The sequence below is a fragment of the Rhineura floridana genome, chromosome 6 (genome assembly GCF_030035675.1).
Source record: "Rhineura floridana isolate rRhiFlo1 chromosome 6, rRhiFlo1.hap2, whole genome shotgun sequence".
Lineage (NCBI taxonomy): Eukaryota > Metazoa > Chordata > Lepidosauria > Squamata > Rhineuridae > Rhineura > Rhineura floridana.
The window spans coordinates 65,348,551-65,367,215 of NC_084485.1; the positions used below are offsets into that span (position 1 = coordinate 65,348,551).

The 18,665-nt window shown below is 43.9% G+C and overlaps 1 protein-coding gene across 1 annotated transcript in view; it reads left to right on the plus strand.

The window, feature by feature from the left end:
* Positions 1-3,621: 3,621 nt before the first annotated feature.
* Positions 3,622-18,665, plus strand: part of RAB7B (RAB7B, member RAS oncogene family) — a 44,605-nt gene continuing 29,561 nt past the window's right edge. The window contains exon 1 of the mRNA XM_061632126.1: positions 3,622-3,862. Coding sequence (XP_061488110.1) covers positions 3,830-3,862 — 33 coding nt within the window. The 5' untranslated portion in view covers positions 3,622-3,829. The remainder of the gene's footprint in view (positions 3,863-18,665) is intronic.

Sequence of the window (18,665 nt, forward strand, 5' to 3'; positions counted from 1 at the left end):
AGACAGGACTTACAAGACTAAGGATGCTGCAGGGAGTGATTATGCTTTGCTTGGATGCAAGAAAGACCCCAGATTAGCTAGACATTCCCTCTCTCTTGATTTTAATGCCATTAGGGTTGAAGGGGTCAGAATCAGGAATGGGTTTTTCGTTTTCAATGATAGAGCTCTTGTTTGGCTAATAATTGAGAAGAGGGAATTCCAACGTGAGGTGCAGAGACTTGAAAAAGCATCTGCTCAAATATCCTCTTTTGTACAAGAGCCTTAATGTTGACAGATATTCCTGAACCTGTAAACTATAAAGTTTAATCTGTAGCCCCAACGTACAGTCTCAATAATCTCTTGTCCCATGATATATTCCCTGAATCAATTTTCCAGGCAAAGTGCGATGGCCTCAAACCATCTCTATCCATGAAGCTATACACTAGATTGAGGATTCTTATGTCTCCCCTAGGTCCATGTCTCCCCAGATAACTTATACAACAGTTGTGGTAGCTTCCACTGTTATTGCCAGCAGTTAGATCTGACTAGGTGAACCAAGTGGGCAAAGATCCCACTTGAGAGCCTTCTCAAGTCTGGAAATAGAAAGGGACTGCCTTCAAGTCAATTCTGACTTATGGTGACCCTATGAATAGGGTTTTCATGGTAAGCGGTATTCAGAGATGGTTTACCATTGACTTCCTCTGAGGCTGAGAGGGTGACTGGCCCAAGGTCACCCAGTGAGCTTCATGGCTGTGTGGGGATTCAAACCCTGGTCTCCCAGGTCGTAGTCCATGGAAAGACCAACAACATAAACTCTTATTGCTTTCTATTTATGATAAACATATAACATACTTATTAATTTGTTATACAAGTTATCTGGGTAGACACAGACCAAGGGGAGATGCAAGAATCCTCAATCTACTGCATAGCTTCACTGATAGAGATGATTCAAGACCATCTCAAAAATAAAAAAACAGTTTTCCAAAGCCAAAGGTGAGGCATTTTAGGACATGGCAGGAACTTGCCCAGGTATAAAAGAATCTGCCTACACTTTTGTTATTAGTCAAGTGCCTTGGGCATGAAGCCAGTCCCTTCTCCAATAAGCACTGAACAGGATACAGAAACTGTTTGTTATCTACTGTTCATAGAATCTGCTTAGGGTTGCCAACTAACCAGAAAAATATGTGGAAATCAGCAGGTGGAGCTTTTCATGGCATAGAGCTAAATATGACCACCTGCTAATTGCTGCTTCAAATGCAAACTGCTGCTCAAAAGACAAGTTAGAGGGGCCAGTTCAGTTGGCAACCTATTAGAATTTCTCTCCAGAATTTATTTTATACACAGAAGTATTACATATATAAAATACACACTTCTTCCTTACACTGCAGAATGCTTAGGCAATAGCTGGAGGCTGTAGTTTAACCAGAGGGGTGATGTTAAACTTGTGAGTCCCAAACCTTTTAGGGCTAATTATTGTCCCTGGTAATTCTGTCCCTGCAAAGGGGCAGTAAAGATGATGATGATGATGTTAGCTTATTTATACCCCACCTTATGGCCAAAAGGCCCTCAAGGCAGATTACAAGAAAAACACAAATATAGAAATACATCAATAAAACAATACAATTTACAAAAATTAAATAAATAACATTATTTTAAAAACAGCGATTATAACTTCCAGTGAAAATACAGGGTGGTGCAGGCATCTGGAGCAGCAGAAACATCTCAGGTTGCCCCCAACAAAGCTGTAAGTTGGTTCTCTCTCTTTCCTTCTATGCTTGCAAGTCCGACACATTCAGTTGAACTTCTGATCAGCTTCTCTGATGGCAAAATACAAGTAAGCTTTCCCCAGCACCAGCCGGTCCCGCAGAAGCAGGGTGGGTTATGGCCTGGATGTTGTTCCCCATCCCGCTGCTGTAGTTGTAAATGGTGGTGGCGGCGGCAGCCCCCCACTTGGCAGCCATGTAGATCTTCTCAGAGAAGGTGCACCCGCCACCCCGCTGGATGAGGGTGAGCCATGGCATATTTGTGGTGGTGGCGGAGGCAGCGGCGGTGGCGGCAGCCCAGATGCTGAAGTTGCTGAGGGGGTTGCAGGCATTGATGGTGTGGAGCCCCTCTGGCAGCACCAGCACACTGGCCAACTGCTGCAGGGGCAAGTCCTGCCCGTAGATGCCATTCTCACTGGCGCTCCAGCCGCTCTGGTTGCTGCCAGGCATCTTCCATGAGACATTGAGCCGAGCAGTCCAGACTACCTGTGCCAATGCCGTGTAACGGAGCAGCGGAGCCAGGCACAACAAGGGCGCAAAGGGCAGGCGGCCACGTCACCTCAAGCGACGAGGAGGGGAAGGAGAAATAGAAGAGCTGCTCCTACCACCATCTTCTGAGCATGTGCAGAGGACATTTCCCACCTCACGGAAAACCACCTCTGCTCTCAGATATATGAAATGATATACCAGTATCAGACTGCTGAGAATGCTTCTGTTCTTTGAAGGATTATGAAGAATTAATAGAACTGGAACAAAGTGTACACTACGAGAGAGATGTACTTGCAGAGATGAACAGGGACAAGAGGGGAGCAAAAGAAACTTCTGCTTCCTCCCAAAAGTCAAGCAGATCCAGTGTTTCAGGAAACAGTCACAGCTCAATGGCAGACTTTATGCTTTGCATGGAGAAGGTCCTGGTTCGGTTCCTGTCCTATACAGGTTGGACTGGGAAAGAGTCCTCTCTGGAGAGCACCAGTAAGTGTAGGCAATGATAAACGAAATGGACCAATGCTCTGACTCAGTAAAAGGTAGCTTCCTGTGTTCCCATGGCCATTGCAGTGATCAGCTACTTATTAAAAGGAAATGAAAAGCATGACTGGCAAAATGACGGAGGCATAGATCCCCTGCAAATTAGGAAGTGTAGTGTTAGAACGAGTTAGAAACTACACATCCCTTAAAAGAAGCGTGGACTTGGCACTACTTTTTTTTAAAGACAGGTTTTCCAGAGTGTGTGTGTGTGTGTGGGGGGGGAAACAGAAGAAACACTTTAAAAACATGGGAGGATTACAAAAGGATTATGATGATGGTGGCATCTAGATCACCACTGCCCTCTGATAAATGCAAGTGAATGAACCATGGTGATTCCACAATAAATGACCAATGTGGAAGTATCCCAAGAGTGAGAAAGGATTGCTCACTTCAAAGGCTATTATTTGCAGGCTTAAGGAAAGAAGAGAAGCTTTTTTAAAAAGAAAGAAAGAAAGAAAACCTGACAGATTTAAAAATGAAATATCAGAAGGACTAACACTCAGAAGGTGGGCTAGCCTAGCAGGGTGTGTGAGTGAATGTAGGGGTCTGAACCCCCCATTTACTTCAACAAGTCTTTCATTTTTTAAACTAGGGTCAGGCTTTTTCTTGTCTGACTATAGTTTATTCAGCCTTCTCACCACTGGGCAATGTTCCTTTAAAGTTGGGTTCTTTAACTATCTTTACCAAGAAATTCAGTCCCAGAGAATTCGGTGGAATAAACACCTAAGTAAACATGCTTACAGAACTGGCTATTCAAGTCTTAACTTCCTCTATGCTTTGCACACTGCAGAATTCTCTGTGCATATAAAACTATAAGAAGTATAAGAAATGATGTCATTTCTGGACAGCCTCTTTTTCAGCACTTCTACTCGGACTACTGGATGCGGGGGAGGAGGGGAAGAAAGAAACAGGAAAGAAGATCAACCACGCTCAGGGCATGGGATGGGATCCTGCTCTGAAATCTTGCCTGACTGTCTTGTCTCCTTAAGGCTTTTGTTCTCTTTTGAGCATTCTCGGGAGCAGGCACAGAGGAGGGGTGAGAAGTTGGAAGTTTGCAGCTCATGAAAAAGCCGGATCCCACAGGAGGAATAACAGTAAGTCTTTTTTGCCTATGCCTGCTTTTGAAAGGGTTACCCTATACAGTAACGCAGCTGAAGCTCTGCTCACGGCTGGAGTTTGAGTCCAACGGAAGGAGGAAGTCGAATCTCCGGTAAAAGGGGTCAAGGTCCACTCAGCCTTCCATCCATCCGTGGTCGGTAAAATGAGTACCCGGCATATGCTGGGGGGTAAAGAAAGGCCGGGGAAGGAACTGGCAATCCCACCCCATATATACGGTCTGCCTAGTAAACGTTGCAAGACGTCACCCTAAGAGTCGGAAACGACTCGCACTATAAGTGCGGGGACACCTTTACCTTTTTATACATGGAGCAAGCGTGACAGATGACAGGAGAGGGTCGCACAGCAGATGGGGATGGGGTAGGAGGGACTGACAAATAGAGGATCAAACTGCCCTACAGGCAGATCAATTTGCAAGGTTCAGCTTTTGCAATGTTGAACTTTAACACAAAGAACCAGGGAGATTTGTACACATGGCAAAAGAGTAGCTGAACAGGCAGATAACATAGAGCTGGTGTTTTCTCTTAAAAAATCTGACATAGGAGATCTAGAAAGATTGCAGTAGGGGGATGATCCACTCCAGTGTATGGAATATTAGATTGGGGGAGGAAGAGTAGCTTTCTCCATTTCTCCACTGGCTATAGCAGAAAAAATCAAAATAAGGGGGCCCTTGTTTATTTGAGCTGCATCATCTTAACACAGGATAGTTTTAGAAAAAACACACTAGGAAAGAATGTTGGGATCCAAGCCTAGGGATAAACATTCCCATCTGGTGTTCTGGGCAGAGTGCAGGCTGGACTGCTTCTTTCCCCATGCATAGCAATTGGGCTATATGACTAGACCTGGGGCTATTTCTAGGCACTGTCTGGATGGGTATAGGCCACTTATAATGTTACAGCAGGGTGACACCCAGACTCTGCCAGAAGAGTGATGGTAAGAAAATGCCAACAACCTAAAGGAAGCTACCAACTTAGAAAACTTTCACTAACTGGGGTGTGGGTTAGGGGAGAGGGTGGAGAAGTGGGACACAGCAGCACCACAGTACCAAGGGAGAAATGGAGATCTGTGATGCAATGAGAAAAGACGACTAAAGGAACAGGAGCAGGACCATTTAAACAAAAAAACACTGGCAACCCATCATCAGTTATTTTACTTTACAAACCATCCTGCCCATCGTTAAACTGAACAATAAGTACTTGGTTCTGATATACAAACTCTTATCTAAACAATGGTTAAACAAAGTAGAAACTTGTTGTCCAGGAAGCCATATCTGTGGCCTAGGAAAGAGCAAACCATTCAAGCGGGAGAGATATAGAGGGAACACAAGGTGATCAGATGCGAAAGAGGACACAGGGCTCCTGAACCTTTAATAATTTCTTCCTCTACGGTTAGTGCCCTGACCTGTTTTGCATGTGGTTACCCTAAAGACAAGAGCAATTCTTGTGATAAGTAGCATATGTACAAAGGCAGTGTTAGGAACAGGAAACCTGTTCTGTTTGCTGCAGAAGAGCTCCCACAAGAACTAGGGGTAAATTGGCCTGATCATGCAATCTGCCTGGCAAAGTCATATGCAAACTTAGTATATGACTGCTGAAATTGGAATTTCCCCTTTCTTCTGGCAGGGCTGTTGTGCCTTTTATAGCTGCATATTTAATAGAAACATAGGGCGCTGCCTTATATAGAGTCAGGCCACTGGTGCATCTTGCTTATTGTTGTATCTTACTCTGACTAAGAGCTTATCCAAACGGAGCAGGATAATCCACCGTTTCCATATCTGGTTTGTCAGCTGATAGTCCTCACTTTTTGCCTTTTTGTTTGCTGTTTCCCAATGAAAAAAAATGTCCCAATGAAATTCCCGATTTCAAACAGCAAATCGCATTTTTGCCGGTATTGGAAGGAGCGGATTTAACCCGCGAAAATGCGACCAAAAAATAATAAGCACACAGAGCTCGCGTGTCACACATTTTGCAGTCGTCTGGATGAGCCCTAACAGTGGCTGTTCAGGGTTTCACACAGGGGACATTCCCAGCCCCACCTGGAGAGGCCAGGGATTGAACCTGGTACCTTCTGCATACAAAATGGATGCTCTACCACTGAGCTACAGCCCTTCCTCTGACATGTCATGTAATGTTTTGTAAAATATGAACACATCACATCACTGTATCTCCATACCAGCAAAAGCCATCTCTATTGAATTTCTTCCTGTTGTGCACACACATTAGGTCACAAAAAATTGTGAGAAACAAACATGCACCCACAAAGGAAAAAGATGACAACTGTAGATAAAATCACAATAGCTCTTGGTATTTCTCTTTCAGGTATGTAGATGTAGAATCTAACAGACTGAGTCTTTGAGGACAAGCTTCTGAGCTAACACCTGCACAGTACACAGAAATTCAACAGAGATGGCTTTTCTTTCATTAATTCATTGGGTTCCCCCCTATCTGATGCACACTGGACTGTCATCTTTTTTCCCTGTCAGAAGCTCTGTGACTATTACAGGTGCAGCTTTTCCTGGCATGTCAATGCAGTGCTGGGGAAACCTGCACCTATTGTACTTCTGCCTGTTTTGAAAGTGCTGAGATTAATTACACATTGGCAGGGCCAGCACCAGACTTCAGCATGTCCTTGACCAACACATTGCAGAGGCCCTCGAAGGAGGTAGCGGCACCGCCGCAGTAGCACTGCTACTGCTGCTGCGGGCTTAAATAGGCCATGTCAGTGGATTAGCGCACTGTCAGTAGATTAGCGCATGCCTGCCATCGCCCAAGATGGTGGGGGGATGTTTCTGTCCCCACCGCCATCTTGGGTGATGATAAGCATGCATGTAAAGCGAACTGACATAGCACTGCGGCATCACAGGAAGTTGTGCTGCCTGCCACCCCTGCTGGCCACAGGAGGATGTTGCTTGAGAGAGATACTCCCACTCCATGCTCTATGTCAGCATCAGGGTGTGGGCCACATGCTGCACCTGCCCAGCCCCAGCAGTAGGGGTCCCTCTCAATGTCAGGGGCCCTCAACTAGTGCCCAGTCTGGCTGCCTGCTGGCATCAGGCCTACACATTGGATGCAAATGTCTGCAACGGAGCAAATTTCTAATGTAACCTAATATTCTAAAAAGCTGGAAATGGCATTTTTTTAAATGATAAGTCACTTTGGAAGGGCTAGATTCAGAGAGATGACAGTACTCCAACTTCCAGACTTAAGGGATGGGACAGAATAAGAGACATCAAGCTTTCTATGAAGGAATTTCAACCTTGTTAGAATATTAGCTTATATTAGAAGATAGAAGTTTCTTGTCCTTGCATCTCTATTCAAGAAGCACTGAAATCAGAATAAATGAAAGGAATTCAATTGTTTTTCATAATTTCATGATATTAAATTAAATAGTAGAATCTGAGAGGACCCAATTTATGAGTTTTGAACATTTGAACATTAGAGTTAGTCTTCTTAGATGGCTTAAAATCTCTGTCTAGATATGATGTGACAAGTTGAAGTATGCATCCACCAGAGTTGCTTAACCTAATTGGCCTGTTATACAGTGCCTTGCAAAAGTACTCAGACCCCTGACCAATGCTCTCATATTACTGAATTACAAATGGTACATTGTAATTTCGTTCTGTATGACATTTTATTTTGAAACACTGAAACTCAAAATCAATTAAAGTTATATTGGTTTTGTGCTGGGAAGTGTTTGTAAGAAACATGAAAAACTGAAACATGTTGCTTGCATAAGTATTCAACACACACATTAATATTTGGCAGAGCCACCTTTTGCCACAATAACAGCATTAAGTCTTTTGGGGTAGGTATGTACCAGCTTTGCACAGTGTCAGAGGGATTTTGGTCTATTCTTCTTGGCAGATTCATTCCAGGTTGTTCAGGTTGGCTGGACGTCACTTGTGGACCACAATTTTCAAAGAGCGCCACAGATTCTCAGTGGGATTGAGATCAGGACTTTGACTGGGCCTCTGTAGGACATTCACCTTTTTGTTCTTGAGCTGCTCCAATCTTGCTTTGGCCTTGTGCTTGGGATCATTGTTCTGCTGAAAAATGAATTTCCTCCCAAGCTTCAGTTTTTTAGTAGACTGAAGCAGGTTCTCTTGCAGTATTTCCCTGTATTTTGCTCCATCCATGCTTCCTTCGATTTTAACAAGATGCCCAGTCCTTGCTGATGAGAAGCATCCCCACAGCATGATGCTGCCACCCCCATACTTCACTGTAGGGATGGTGTGTCTTGAGGCATGGGCAGTGTTAGGTTTGCACCACCAATAGCGCTTTGAGCTTTGGTCAAAAAGCTCTATCTTGGTCTCATCTAACCACAAAACCTTTTCCCACATCACAGCTGGGACACCCTCATGCTTTCTGGTAAACTCCACACGTGGTTTCAGATGGTACTTTTTGAGTAAAGTCTTCTTTTTTGCCACCCTCCCATACAGGCCAGTGTTATGCAGAGCTCTTGATATGGTTTTCTGGTGCGCCATTACTCCACTTCCAGCCACTGAACTCTGTAGCTCCTTCAGAGTGATTGTTGGCCTCTCTGGCTTATCTCACAAGTCTACTATTTGTTCGAATGCTGAGTTTTGAGGGACGGCCTTTTCTTGGCAGTGCCTGGGTAGTGTGATACAGCTTCCACTTCCTGATTATTGATCCAACTGTGCTCACTCAGATATCCAAACACTTGGATATTATTTTGCACCCTTTTCCTAATCTATTAAATTGTATTACATTATCTCTCACTTCTGTAGAATGCTCGTTGGTCTTATTTATTTATTTATTTATTTATTAAACTTATATACCGCCCGACTAGCAATAGCTCTGTGGGCGGTGAACATCAAAAAAATACAATACAATTACACAATCTAATAGAACAAAGTATATAAAACTGTACAATCTAAAATCAGATACAACAATTTAAAATTAAGTCGACTTAAATTAAAATGCCTCAGAAAAGAGGAAGGTTTTAACTTGGCACCGAAAAGATGATAATGTCGGCGCCAAGCGCACCTCCTCGGGGAGACTATTCCATAGTTCGGGGGCCACCACTGAGAAGGCCCTAGATCTTGTCACCACTCTCCGGGCCTCCCACTTGGTTCTTGTTAGCAGTCTGGCCGCCACATTTTGCACTAGCTGTAGCTTCCAAACCATCTTCAAAGGTAGCCCTACGTAAAGCGTGTTGCAGTAGTCCAGACGCGAGGTTACCAGAGCATGTACCACTGATGTGAGGTCCTCCTTACTCAGATAGGGATGTAGCTGGGCTACCAACCGAAGTTGGTAGAACGCATTCCGGGCCACCGAGGCTACATGAGCCTCAAGTGAGAGGGAAGAGTCTAAAATGACTCCCAGACTATGAACCTGCTCCTTTAGGGGGAGTGTAACCCTATCCAGGACAGGGTATATATCCACCATCCGATCAGAGAAACCATCCACCAGAGCTTGGAAGATTACTTTTAAAAAGTAATAAATTATAGTTATAATTACATGGCCCAGAAAGTAGTAATTACTGCTACAATTACAATTGCTCTGAAAGTAACTGATTACTTTACTTTTCCTCCAAAGCAATCGCTACAATTACATTTCAGTTACTTTAAAAAAAAGCCTACAATTTGCTGGCCTTGGCAGCTGCACATCTAAGTAGCCTAAAACAACATTAAAAGTAAACAAACACATACAGAGGTAGTAGAATAATTATTTTTATTCGTAAGATAGCAATGGTGGTCTCTCCGCTGGTAAGGGAGGTGGGGAGGGGCTGAGGACACTACTCAGATCTTTGCACGTCAAACCAAGTGCCACCACCACCCCTCAGCCAGCCAGCATAATCTCTGTCACTTAACCACCTCCCGGACCCTGACCTGCCACCAACTAAGGGACACTCACTCAAGCAAACATTTTCCCCTGAGATGCAAAAAAGTTAAAACACTGCAAATGCAGCACAGTAGCCAGAGAGAGTGGTGGAGGCCACTTTGTGTGCCAAGTGCAAACACAGTATTCTCTCTCTCACACGAACGTACGTTGTCATCTTTCACCTCCACAGTTCTTTATCTCCATTCTGCTGCTGCCTCCTTCTCCTCCTTTATCCATGTTCTTGACCTCCAGATCCTTTTCCCCTCCACTCCATTCTTCACCACCACTATCTGTTTTTTAAAATAATTGTTTTCTCCACTCCACCCCGTCTCACTCTCCATCTCCTCCCTCGTTGCCTCCTACCCATCCACAGAGCATGAGGAAAGAGCGACACTGCACAGAAACCCAGTTTGAGGCACATGATTTTCATCCACAAATCAGAGGAGCAGAAGACTTCCCCTGCTCCCCCCCCAAGTAATGCCCAAAAGTAATTCTGGAAATGTTACAATTACTCCACAAAAGTAGTAAAATTACTCCTAGTTCTATTACAATCAAAATGTAAAGGAATTACCCACTTGTTACTCAAAAAAGTAATGAATTACAAGTAATTCGTTACTTGTAACTAGTTACTTCCAAGCTCTGCCATCCACCAACAGCATCTCAGTCTTATCAGGATTGAGTCTCAGTTTGTTAGTTCTCATCCAGTCCATTGTCGCGGCCAGGCAACGGTTCAGCACATCGACGGCCTCACCTGAAGGAGAAGAAAAGGAGAAGTAGAGCTGCGTGTCATCAGCATACTGATGACAACGCACTCCAAAGCTCCTGATGACTGTGCCCAACGGCTTCATATAGATGTTAAAAAGCATGGGAGACAAAACCGAACCCTGCGGGACCCCACATTGGAGAGCCCACGGTGTCGAGCAGTGTTCCCCAAGCCTATCTTCTGGAGACGGCCCGCTAAGTAGGAGCGGAATCACTGCCAAGCAGTGCCTCCAACTCCCAACTCCACAAGCCTCTCCAGAAGGATGGGGATTTTACTAAAAATTCTCAGAGGTCTGGAATTTTCCAGTAAGTGGGGGTGAAAAAGAAAGAAATTCTCTTCAGAATGTTGGCTTAAAGCAGGGGTGAAAAATCTGTGGCCCTTCAGAAGTTGGACTACACTTTCCACCTGTTCTAGGCAACATGCCCAATGGTCAGGGATGATGGAAGTATTTGGAGTGCCACAGCTTCTCCATCCCTGCCTTAGAAAATATTTAATGAAGTATTGCTCGTTCATATTGGTAGATGAAGTGAGCAACAGGCAAAAAGAAGTAGGGCAGAAAGAAGTAGTAGCCAAGCCCATTGTGTTCTTTAATATTATTATTAATAATAATAAAGAATCCACAGTTGCGCCTGAAATTCTCCATGCTATTACTGGGTGGCAAAATTGGGGATCAGGGGATTACATCAGATGTTCTTGGAAGGTGGGGCACATCCTGAAATTCTCCAAAATTTGGAGGTGTCCCAAAACAGAAAACTTTCAGAAGATTTATGAAGAAAAAACTTTCTGAGAAATGTCGGTGAAGCTCTAATTCTAAAGTGGTTTAGATTTGTGCATAATGCAGAGGATCAATAATCAACCTAGGTTTTTCCCCTATGGTTGGCCTGCTGGGTGATCCTCGGCAAGTTCCCCGACAAGATTCCCACTCTGATAGATGCTCTGCAATTTACAGACAAATTCAAGAGGTGATTATTTTATTTTTTGCTTTACTTATTTTTTGCATTTGTATCCTTCCTTGGGGAGGAACCACCATTAGGTAGTGGAGCACATGTTTTGCATTCACGAGGTCCTTGGATCAAACTCCAGCATCTCAAGCTAAAGGATCAGGCAGGAGTGTAGTTGTCCAGGGTCTCGGGGTGGGTGGGTCTTAATCCCTGTACTTTTTTGGGAGCAGGGTCTCAGCAGGGTCCCTGTGATTTCAGGATCCTGTAAGCTAATCAGCATGAAAGGGGAGTGTCTTAGCCACTGCTTCCTTGACCTTTCCTGCTGATTGGAGTTAATGAGAGTGAAAGGAGGTGAGTGAGCCACTGAGAAGACTCTTCTCAGTAGCTAACACTCTCCTCTTTCATGCTTATTGGTTCCTAGGGATGTCTATCGTGGGAGAAGGCATTAACAAGGATCTCATTCTCAATCCCACAGCAAAATGGGGGGGCGTGGCTATCACTTATATGAAGGAACCCTGCACTTCAGAATTTGCCGCTGCACTACTGGGATCAGGTGGCAGGTGATGGGAAGGACCCCTGCCTGAATCTCTTGAGAGAGAGACTGACAGAGTAGACTATACAATATTGAGCCAGATGGACATCGTCTGTCCTGGCACGAGGAAGCTGCCTCTGTTCCTTTCAAATTACTAGGAGTCCCTAGGACAGCCAATACTATATATATATATATGCTGTGTGTGTATGTGTAATTTTAAAAATATTTGTCTAATAATAGAAATACACAAAAATATATAAAGCCTTAAAAACATGGCAATAGCTCTCCTGCTAAAATCGGCACCCCTCACCCCCACCACTACCCCCAACATCTTAAAACCCAGCATTGCGTTGCAATGATGAGAGAGCGGCAGCGGTTCAATTTATGTCCTCTGTGCAGCTGTTAAACTGAAAAGGAGGCAAAGTGGCTTACTAGTGATGCACAAAGGCACCCTGAACCAGAGTGGTGGCCAAACATTAATGTCAAACGTTTGCTGATAGATGTACAGGTGGCATTTGGGTAACTTGTCACACTGTTCAGTAACTTGGATTGCTGCAGCAGTTGAGTCCCTTCTTAGAGAGAAATGGTGTACAGCTGTCCATTATTATTATTGTTATTGTTATTAGTAGTAATAGTAATAGTAGTAGTAGCAGTAATAATAATAATAATAATAATAATAATAATAAATAAATAAATAAATAAATAAATAAATAAATAAATAAATAAATAAATTATATCCTGCCCTTCCTCCCAGTAGGAGTGCAGGATGGCAAAGAAAAACACTAAAACACTCCAGAACATCATAAAAACAGACATCAAAACATATTAAAATAAAACATCTTTAAAAGCATCTTTTAAAAAAAGCTTTAAAAATGTCTTACAAAGCAATTCCAACACAGACGCAGACTGGGATAAGATCTCTGCTTAAAAGGCTTGTTGAAAGAGGAAGGTCTTCAATAGGCGCCGAAAAAATAGCAGAGATGGTGCCTGCCTAATGTTTAAGGGGAGGGAATTCCACAGGGTAGGTGCTGCCTCACTAAAGGTCCTTTTCTTATGTTGTGCAGAAGAGACCTCCTGATCAGATGGTATCTGCAGGAGGCCCTCACCTGCAGAGCACAGTGATTGATTGGGCATATAAGGGATAAGATGGTCTTTCAGGTATCCTGGTCCCAAGCTGTATAGGGCTTTGTACACCAAAACTGGAACCTTGAAATTAGCCCAGCAGCTAATAGGTAGCCAGTGCAATTCTTTTAGCAGCGGCGTGACATGTTGACGATACCCTGTACCAGTGGCAGTCGCACCCCCAGACTACAGACCTGCTCTTTCAGAGGGACTACAACCCCATCCAAACCAGGCAACTGACCAATTATCTGAACTCGGGAACCACCAACCCACAGTGCTTCCATCTTGCTAGGATTCAGACTCAGTTTATTGGCCCTCATCCAGCCCACCACAGAGTCCAGACACTGGTCCAGGGCTTGCACAGCCTCTCCTGATTCAGATGTTAGAGACATAGAGCTGGGTATCATCAGCATACAGCTGACACCTCACCCCAAGGCTCCTGATGACCAATCCTAAGGGCTTCATGTAGATGTTAAACAGCATGAGGGTCAAGCTGGCATCCTGCGGCACCCCAGACCACAACTGCCAGGGGGCCAAAAGCCAATCACCCAATGCTATTCGCTGAAAACAACTCTGGAGGTAGGATCGGAATCACTATAAAACAGTGGCTCCAATACCCATCTTACCAAGTCGACTCAGAAGGATACCATGGTCAATAGTATTAAAAGCTGCCAAGAGATCAAGTAAGAAATAGGGTCGCATTACCCCCATCCTTTTCCCGATAAAGGTCATCCATCAGGGCAACCGAGGCCGATTCAGTCCTATAACCAGGCCTGAACCCAGACTGGAATGGGTCAAGATCATCTGTTTCATCTGACTACTTGCAATTGCTGCACCACAGCCCTCTCAATCACCTTCCCTAAGAAGGTTTTTTTTTGAGACCGGGCAGTAATTGTCAAAGACCAATGGGTCCAGGGTGGGCTTTTTCAGGAGCGGTCAGATCACCACCTCTTTCAGGGTGGCTGGAACCACTCCCTCTCACAACAATGTGTTGACCCCACCCTGGATCCACACTGTCAACCCCCCTCAGCAAGCTTTAATAAGCCAAGAAGGGCAAGGGTCAAGAGGATACGTAGCTGGCTGCATCGTCACAAGTGCCTTGTCCACGTCATCAGGCCGCATCAACTGAAACTGATCCCAAGAAGTTGCACTGGACACCTCACTGGAGACTACACTAGATGTGGATGGGGCATCAAGATTGCTACGGAGGTGAGCAACTTTACCTTCATAATACCTTGCAGACAATTCACAGTGGGCCTCTGAAGGGTCTAAAACTTTATTTCCTGGAGTTGATGTCAACAGATCTCTGACAATATGGAAAAAACCACTGGACTGCTACTTGAGGATGCAATGGTGGCAGAGAAGTGGGCCTTCTTTGCCGCCCTCACCGCCACAGTAGGCACGCTTTATTCGTGCCCAATCAGCCTCACAGCACATTTTTCACCACTTGCGCTCTAGCCTTCGTTCAGCCTGTGTCATTGCCTTAGCTCACTGCTGTACCAAGGTGCAAACTGGGCTCCACGATGCTGGAGAGGGCACTTAGGAGCAACTGTGTCAAGAGCCCATCGCATTTCGTTCTTCCACAGCATGACAAGGGCTTCATCAGGGTCACCTGCTCTATCTACTGGGACCTCCCCCAGGGCATTCAGGAATCCAGTGGATTCCATTAATCTCTTGGGGTGGACCATCCTAATCTGTCCACCATCCCTGCAAGGATGTTCTTGTAACATTCATGCTAGACTACTGTAATGTATTGTACATGGGGCTCCCTTTGGAAAGTGCTCAGAAATGTTAGCTGGTGCAGAATGTGGTGGCCAAATTGTTAACTAGTACTGACCACTCTGCTAAGGAACATATTACACCAGCCTTTGCCAACCTTTGGGTCCCCAGATGTTGCTGGACTACAATTTCCATCATTTTTCATGATTGGCCATGCTGGCTGGGATTGATGGGATTTGTAGGCCAACAACATCTGGGGACGCAAAGGTTGGCAAAGGCTGTATTACACCACAACAGGCACCTGTTTGTTTCTAGGCTCAATTTAAAGTGCTAACTTTCCCCTAAACAACCCAGAGCTGGGTATCTAAAAGACTGTCATTTCCTACTTGAATTTGTCTACCCGTTAAGATCTCTGTCAGTGCCTCCACCTTGTGAGGTTATTTATTATTTAGTCATTGTTTGAAATGTATATTCCCCCTTTCTGCAATGAAATGTCCAAGGCAGCTAATGATGGAAATATTAAATAACAGAATAAAATCAATGTATCAAAAAATAAAATGTATACATAATAAAAATAAAGAGGAGACCAGAGTTCAAATCCCCACACAGCCACGAAGCTCACTGGATGACCTTGGGCGAGTCACTGCCTCTCAGCCTCAGAGGAAGGCGATGGTAAACCTCCTCTGAATACCACTTACCATGAAAACCCCATTCATAGGGTCAGCATAAGTTGGGATTGACTTGATAGTAGTCCATTTCCATTTCATAAAGTAAGGTAAGAGAGGATAAACAAATGGTGGGTGGCTGCTAGAGGTAGGGCTTTAACAATCGTGGTGCCCAAGCTATGGAGTTCTCTCCTTAGATGTTTTTTGGCCTCTTCTGTCTTTTAGGCACCGGATGAAATCTATCCTGCTCTCCTATGCTTTTCATGGTACCTGAGACCTTTTTAATGGGTGTAGTTTGGGTTTTGCTGCTACTATTTTAGCAACTGGCTGTGCTGTTTTTATCTTTGTTTTATTACTGCTGCTTGATAGCTTTTTGGTTTTACTGTTTTTGCTTTTGTTATAAGCCACCTTTAAGTGACTTGCAGCAGAAAGCAGGATATAACATTTGTTGAGTTGGAAGGCACCTTAGAGATTACGCACTCCAGCCTTTGCTCTTTGAAGAAAGTAACTAGAGCACCCTTGACAGATAGACATCCAGCCTCTGTTTAATTACTTTCAGTGAAGGAGAGACCACCATCATCCAAGGCAGTCTGTTCAATGTCAAACAGCTCTTACAGCTAGGAAGCGTAATCTTGACCTCTGGGGCAACACAGAGCAAGTCTTTCTTTTCTTCCCTCCCCAGAAAGGTTAGTTCCCTGGAATATCATTGCCAAACATCAATTACAGCAGGGGGATGATGAGTGAAATCTGAGCAAAGTCACATGTTGCTGTAGTAGCTATATTTGATCAAATAGCCCTGTCAGGTAGTAACAGGAATGAAGATTTCTACATAATTAAATAGCAGTACATTTTCCTGCACAGTCATTATGGCCCTTACTTCTTTCAGAATCCAAAATAAGTGAGTCAGCTGCTTGTGCTTGAAAGATATCACTCATCATGAGATCTGCAAATTTGGTCCTTAAGTCTTGTTGGTCTGTGGCTCAGAAATCTTGCATAATGCTTGGTATGATTTAAGGCAGCTATGGGGAATCTGTGACCCTCCTAATGTTGTTGGACTCCAACTTCCATGAGCTTCAACAATCATGGGTAAGGGTCAAGGAGGATGGAAGTTGTAGTCCAACAACAACTGGAGGGTCACAGGTTCCCTATCCTTCCTATAATGTAAATGGTTAATACAGTTTCACTTGAAATCCATGTGATATTCACTACAGATCCTGGGCCTGACTAAATGTTACAAGTGCCACAATGCTGCTGTCAGCCTGCATCTTTCCTATAATCTGTAGGGTGAGAAGAAAGGAAAAAAGGATGACATGACATCACAGCCTGTCCCTTGCAAGCAGCATGTAATGAACTGGAGTGGGGTAGAGAAATGCTGGGCATTATGTGCCATTGGTTTGTATTCAACTAAGTCCTACGCAGAGTAGACCCATTGAAATTAATGCATCTTACGTTATTCATGTCTATTAACCTCAGTGGTTCTACTCTGAGTAGGACTAGCATTGAATACCACCCATTGGGCAGTATTCATCTAAAAAGTTGTGCTAGTGCAATGGTTAGTGATAGTATAACGAGGTTCCCCTCCTCTCCCACCCTTTTCTGTGCTCCCTGCACCATCCCCAAATCTGCTTTGTAGGATGGGGGAACCCTCGGAATATATTTAGGGGGCACACAGGGGGGAGAAGGGGAGATTGCTTCATTGTGCAAGGAGAAATTCTTGTGCTGACGGAAGGATTTGCTTAGTGCTACGCTGAATGCAACCCACTGTGCTTTTAAAAAACCCAAATGTTCCAGGGGAGATGTGAACCATTGTCAGCAGCCACATATTCTCCAGATTGTCTTTATAGACTCTTACTGTGCAAATTTAGTGGTGGAGAAGATGCTTGTGAGAGGGATTGGGGCATTGCTGCATTTACAGAGTACCCTGATGCTCTGAAGGTCTGTTGTGAATATGTGGGAATTAGTGCAGGCAAGTTAGAAACATTCAGGACACTTCACACTGTACTGTTTTAAAGAACTGAAAAGCTCCCTGCTGTAGTTTACTGTAGATGCAGAAATAAATAATCAGAAATTCTGTTTTAGACTCATCACCATTAATAATAAAAATGGGCTACTTGCATTCAACTTCTGATTATGTACTGATGATACTATGCTCCAAAAAGTACCCCATATAGGCTCAGTTCAGATGTAACCATGGTTTGTGATTATGAGAAAATGGTATACTTACTTCTTTGATTTTCCATTCCTTCATGCTTAAATGGAAGCATAGTCCCCAAATAAAAATCATCCCCTCACCTGTTACTTCTAATGCCTCTGTTTATAAGGGCTTTCAATTTTCTCCCTAGTTACAAAGAATGCACAAAATAGAACCATGGAGACAAGACTGTGTAGTTTCTGACAGCAGCAGTAATGCATCAAAAGAGAATGTTTTGCTAAATGATGTCGAGTGGTGCTGTCTCTTGCATGCAGCAGCAACAGTAATAGGCTTGTTCAGAGCCATTTTAGTGTCAATGGTCTCCTTGTCATCTGTATGTTGAAGATGCACCCAGTCCTCTCTCCTTTCAGTACTGCAGAAAGGACTGCACAAATGTGGGAATTATTGGGGTGGGGTGAGGGGAAGGGCAGATAGGAGCAAAGACACAAATGCACAGTATTATTTACATTATTGATATCCCCCTTCCTCTGCAAAACAATCAAGGTTCTTTGGGTGACTTATAACATAAAGATAAAAATCAAAATACAGAATTAAAATATAACAATCAACAATGAAACACAAAATATGAAGCTGCATAAAACTAAAACAGTGACAAATAAAATCTGCGACTGATTAAAAAAAAACATTTAAAACTACAGGGTAAAAGGCCTGGGAAAATGAAAAGGTATTTGCCTGGAACTAAAATATCCATAAAGTAGGAACCAGGTGAGTATCCCAAGGGACAGCAACTGGGGTGCCACCATGAAAAGACCTTCTTGCTAGTAGCCACATGCCACACCTCACCATGTAATTTCTTGGGCCTTGCAAATCTAACAAAATTTGTTTGTCAATTTTTTTTTTAATTAGACCCAAGTCCTTTTGCATCTACAGGCTCCAATTGTGGGAGGACAACTCCCAAAATCTATAATAGGAACAAAGCGTGCTTCCTATATAGTGGCACACTGAAAGGCATGTTACCCATTAGATGCCTAGCCTTCTTTGCTG